Source organism: Octopus bimaculoides, chromosome 18 (genome assembly GCF_001194135.2).
Source record: "Octopus bimaculoides isolate UCB-OBI-ISO-001 chromosome 18, ASM119413v2, whole genome shotgun sequence".
In the NCBI taxonomy this organism is placed as follows: domain Eukaryota; kingdom Metazoa; phylum Mollusca; class Cephalopoda; order Octopoda; family Octopodidae; genus Octopus; species Octopus bimaculoides.
The window spans coordinates 47,202,360-47,207,823 of record NC_068998.1 but is presented as its reverse complement, the minus strand read 5'-3'; the positions used below and the strand labels follow the sequence as shown (position 1 = coordinate 47,207,823).

Below are 5,464 nucleotides of genomic sequence, written 5' to 3'. Positions count from 1 at the left end.
TTTGTAGGCCTAGTACTTATTCTATCGGTCTCTTTTTGTCGAACCGCTAAGTTACGGGGACGTAAACACACTAGCATCGGTTGTCAAGCGATGGTGGGGGGATAAACACAGACACACAAACACACATACATCTATATATATATATACATATATATAGGACGGACTTCTTTCAGTTTCCGTCTACCAAATCCACTCACAAGGCTTTGGTCGGCCCGAAGCAATAGTAGAAGACATTTGCCCTAGTTGTCACGCAGTGGAACTGAACCCAGAATCATGTGGTTGGTAAGCAAGCTACTTACCACACAGCCATGCTGAGATTATTTAAAGAAAAAAAGCCAAAATAAGTTAGGGTTACTTTGCACGTACAACACCGACTTCCCGGACACTGATGGTTCGGAACCTCTTATAATCCTTGCTAATTTACGTGTAGTAGTAGTAGTAGTAGTATGGAATAATGCGCTGTAGCAGCATGTTGCTGCATCCACCATTTATTGGTGATGCCCTACTCCTGGTGGGTGACACCTTTGCACCACTCGAGTGACAACCCTCCAACCCATGGGGTCTGTTTGGATAGTCGTTACTGGTGAGGGTTTTACGAGAAAGTTGAGTATTTTCTACCTCAACCTCTTTTAATCGCTTTTTACAACACGCAGAAGAAACGTTGGGTCAAGTCTTTGGCATACAAGTTCCTACAAAGCGTAATTTACGCGCGGGAACTTCAAGTTCCTGCGGCCGCCAGACTAGTTTACTGGTACCTTACACCGATTAGTACCTAACACAGAACAGTATTAATACATTTGTATCATTTACACTAATGTATAGGTACCTATATTTCCTTTAATTAAAGTTAATTTAATATTTATTTCAAAGCAGTGAGCTGGCAGAACCGTTAGCACTTTGGGTAAAACTCATAGCTGCAGTTTGTCTATCTTTACGTTTTGAGTTCAAATTCTGAAGAGGTCGACTTTTTCTTTTATCCCTTTTAGGGTCGATGAAATAAGTACTAGTTAAACAATGGATCTATGTAATCGATTTACCCACTCACCCGAAATTGCTGGCCTAGTACTAAAATTTGAAACCAATAATTGTTTAATTTAGAGGCGACCATTTATGGTTCCGAAAAATCAACAAATCCAGAAAGGATTTGAAACCAAAAATTCCAGAAAATCGATGTCGGACCGGTATATAATGTATGGAGAATTGAAATTGCTATGATAAATAAAATTTTATATTCCATATATGGAGTATTAAATACGGGGCGCCACTTCATGGTCTCAAAAATCCTAACATTGCTATCAGCTTACAGGAATAGATACTGTAACAGCTTGGATTTCAAAGGCTCACAGCTCTTCAATAGCCTTCCACAAAGCTCTGGAGATCTACGTGTGGTGGATGTAGGCGTCTTCGAAAGAAAACTGGATCTCCTCCTGTCAAGAGTTCTGGATGAACCTACCTCGCGGCAAGAAAAGCGGAAGAGGGCAGCAACATCAAACTCCCTCATTCACTAAATGCCACATTATCAGAGGAGGTTTCACAAGTAGTGAAAATGTAGCAAGGCTAACGGTGGTGCCCCATCATGGCCGCAGCTGTCGAGCTGAAACTAGTTAAGTAAAAAAAAAAAAAGAAAGAAAGAAATTTGAGAAAAAGCATTAAGAATGTTAGTAGAAAAATAAGGTTTTGAGACAAACCTGCTTTTTCTAATCATGCAAGGGAGGCAACTCCTGCTTATTATGACTTTACCGGTAAAACAGATTCATTGAATAAATAACGGTTTAATACTGAATTAAAAGCGGTCTTTTTTTTATTATCATTTATTTAGGCGCAATGCCAGCAATTTTGAGGAGACGAGTTAGTCAATAGCATCGACGTCTGTATTTCATTACTGCTATGTTTTATCAGACACCGAAAAGATTAATGATGATCGCAGCAAAATTCGAAGCCAGAACGTAAACAGCTGTAAGAAACGAACACGGCATTTTTGTCCTACGATCAAACAATTAGAAGTTCATTGCTCCGACCCCGCTGAAATAATCCTTTCTGTTAAAGGCAAATAAATTTTTTTTTTCTAAAGAAACGGGAAATTTGATGGGAGGTGGATAGTCCGGGTTCAGTCCCCACTGCGTGACACCTTGGGCAAGTGTCTTCCACTATAGCCCGTCGTATATATGTATATATAGATATGTATGCGTGTTTGTGTGTCTGTGTCTGTGTTTGTCCCCCCCAACTTCGCTTGACAACCAATTCTGGTGTGTTTACGTCCCTGTAACTTAGCGGTTCGGCAAAAAGGAGCCGATAGAATAAGTACTAGGCTTACAAAGAATAAGTCCTGGGGACCGTTTTTCTCGACTAAAGGCAGTGCTCCAGCATGACCGCATTCAAATGACTGAAACAAGTAAAAGAGTAAAGAGTAAGAGAATTAAATATGACAACATTAATGTATTTTAGCTGTCTTAATCCTCCATGCATTAAACATGTTAATCGTAACTTATTTCTTTTTTTTTTGTTCGTAATACTTTCGTATATTAAACGTGTGTTCGATACAACATCGTTCGCCACTAGGCCTTCTTCACAGTCCCACACAGGTCGGATTACGGAAGATTTCTTATAGAATTTATTTCGTTTTTGTGTTTGATTTGCGAAATTCTTAATGTGAACTCTTGTATCGAAGCAGATTTTGTTCTACCTCGGGAGGGTATTAGTGCCAATGTAGAGGCGCAATGGCCCAGTGGTTAGGGCAGCGGACTCGCGGTCATAGGATCGCGGTTTCGTTTCCCAGACCGGGTGTTGTGAGTGTTTATTGAGCAGAAACACCTAAAGCTCCACGAGGCTCCGGCAGGGGATGGTGGCGAACCCTGCTGTACTCTTCCACCACAACTTTCTCCCACTCTTACTTCTTGTTTCTGTTGTACCTGTAATTCAAAGGGGTCAGCCTTGTCACACTCTGTGTCACGCTGAATATCCCCCGAGAACTACGTTAAGGGTACACGTGTCTGTGGAGTGCTCAGCCACTTGCACGTTAATTTCACGAGCAGGCTCTTCCGTTGATCGGATCAACTGGAACCCTCGACGTCGTAAGCGACAGAGTGCCAACAACAACAATTAGTGCCAATAAGAAACACATTCACTGGCTGCATTTCACTTCTTTAGTATTTGTTAGTTGGTTAGCTATTTAACCGTCTAGCTAATCGATTGTTCGATTAATCATTCGTTTAATCCCTCAGTCACTTACGTTAGTCAAAGTCTTTTCTTTGCCATTCATGACCTCTTGAATGACATGCCCTCTCTACTTCAGGTAGGCTTCAGGTATGTCATTGAAGAAATCGCGAATGGCAACGAAAAGACGTTGACAAAAATAACTGATTGATTGTTTAACCGAATGATTAGTCAAACAATCAATTAGTTAGTAGATTAAATAGCTAATTAACTGACAAATAATAATAAAGAAGTGAAATAGAACCAGTGCGTATGTTTATTATTGATATAATGACCCTCCCAAGATACAACAAAATTAAAGAATTATATGAAAAAATTTCGTCTGCATAAGGTTATACTTTCCATCGTTCGATTTAGTAACTTATTGTGTTCTACATTCATTTTTTTTTCTTTTTTGTTACCTGTATACACACACACACACACACACACACACACACACACACACACACACACACACACATATATATAGAGAGATAGATAGATAGATAGATAGATAGATAGATAGATAGATAGATAGATAGATAGATTGGCTTCCAGTGTAGTTTAAGATCAGTGTCTCTAGACCTTTCACTCCAACATGTTTCGCTGATAATGGAAATTAACAGCATAGTTGCCAAACGCGAGAAATGAAATTTAGAAAAGTCCCGCTAGGATTTCTGTAACCGATATATCCCTCTACTCACTGGAAATACAGGTGTTAACCTCCTTTTCTACTACGATAAGGAATATTCTCTTTACTGGGTATTTAAGAAAATTAAGTTTAACATAGTAGCTATGGTCATAAAAACTATGACACTGTTCGGAGTCAATGAATAAATCTTAAACGATATTTACGAGTGTTACGTAATCTCTGGCGATTTGATAATATAGTTTGCTCATAAGATTTTCTTTATACAACGGATACTATAATTATTGTTAATGAAATACGTGTAAGATGACTAAATAAATATGAACTGAATCTCCTGATCTTTTTTTGGTTGTTCGTTTGCTTTGTTTTTTTTCTATATGTTCTCAGTGATCTTTCTTACAATGGAAACCAGTAAAAGGAAACTTGGATTGCAATACACGAATTCTCCTCGCAGTTTTCTCCTTTGGTGTATAAAGGTGACAGTGTTTTAAATTCTGGGCATAAGTCATGCAATTTAAATTCAAATCACACTGACACGCACAAGAACGCGTACAGCCAGTACATTAGGGTGGAGGGTATTTTCACGATTTTCGGTTTCGTGGTTGGGGTAGTGCGGAAAAGTTGTGAACGGATATCAAAATAACTGGTGTAAAATCTTACAACTCAGTGACAATATCTTCTGTCCCCATAACTGCATCGAAAAAGTGGGGGGAAAACGCCTTCACTTATTTATTAGCTATAAAATACAATTTTCATAGTATTTTCTTCGGCTACACACACACACACACACACACACACCACACACTTGTACCTAGTTCTTTTGTGTATGGTAGGTTGTTCCCTGTACGTTATTTTCTCATTAAAAAGGTCCTTAAGTATGACTGAGATGGGAGAGTTCTTGTGTGGTTATGCATCCCTCATATGGCATTCCAATGAGATAACAATTGCATGTGGTCACATTTAGTATAATGTGAAGCGGCTTAACCGCTGTTGCCTTGGTGATGTACCGCAGCTTTCAGAGGGTATTGACTTGATTTACCGGTTAACAAGAACAAGGGTGACAAATCTGTTTTCTCCAACAATCAGGGTAGAGAACTCCTGTCTATTCTTTATATTTTAGAGCTAGGTTCACACCAAGGTCATACAGGTACAACATCAGTTTTCCGAAATCTTTTGTTCCAAAGCCTTCTCAGATCACTGGAAGGGCTTTGTGGTCACCTTGGCCAACACACTCTAAATTAAACAAATATTGAATGTTCTTGTGGCTGTGTGGTAAGAAGCTCGCTTCCCATCTATATGGTTCCGGGCAAGTATCTTTTACTATAGCGAAGGGCAGCCAAAGCCTTATGAATGGATTTGGTAGACAGAAACTGAAGGGGTCCCGTCGTGTATATGCATATATATATATATAATATAAATAATAAATGATTATATGCATATATACGTACATGTATGTGCATACCTACATCTACATGTATATATAGATGCATATCTGGGTACAGGACGTTGCAAAAAAACGTGGACAAAATGGTAAACAGAGTACAGAAAACACACAGGCCACATAGAGAACATTTCCTTCATCAGCTGCCACCATTCTAAAACTAAGCGTTTCGAAGAGTTATA

At 39.0% G+C, this 5,464-nt stretch overlaps 2 protein-coding genes across 3 annotated transcripts in view; one reads left to right on the top strand and one right to left on the bottom strand.

Moving 5' to 3' along the window:
• LOC106868094 (coiled-coil domain-containing protein 113) overlaps positions 1-4,179 on the top strand; it is an 8,149-nt gene extending 3,970 nt beyond the window's left edge. Inside the window, exon 2 of one of the 2 annotated variants that reach the window (XM_014913210.2) lies at positions 1,820-4,179. In XM_014913210.2, coding sequence (XP_014768696.1) covers positions 1,820-1,840 — 21 coding nt within the window. In that variant the 3' untranslated portion in view covers positions 1,841-4,179. Of the gene's footprint in view, positions 1-986; positions 1,628-1,819 lie in introns of those variants that run through there. The other variant, XM_052974377.1, reaches the window with a different exon arrangement.
• The window catches only part of LOC128249781 (serine-rich adhesin for platelets-like), a 34,053-nt gene that overhangs the window by 22,266 nt on the left and 6,323 nt on the right, over positions 1-5,464 (bottom strand). The gene's annotated exons all lie outside the window — the stretch shown is intronic.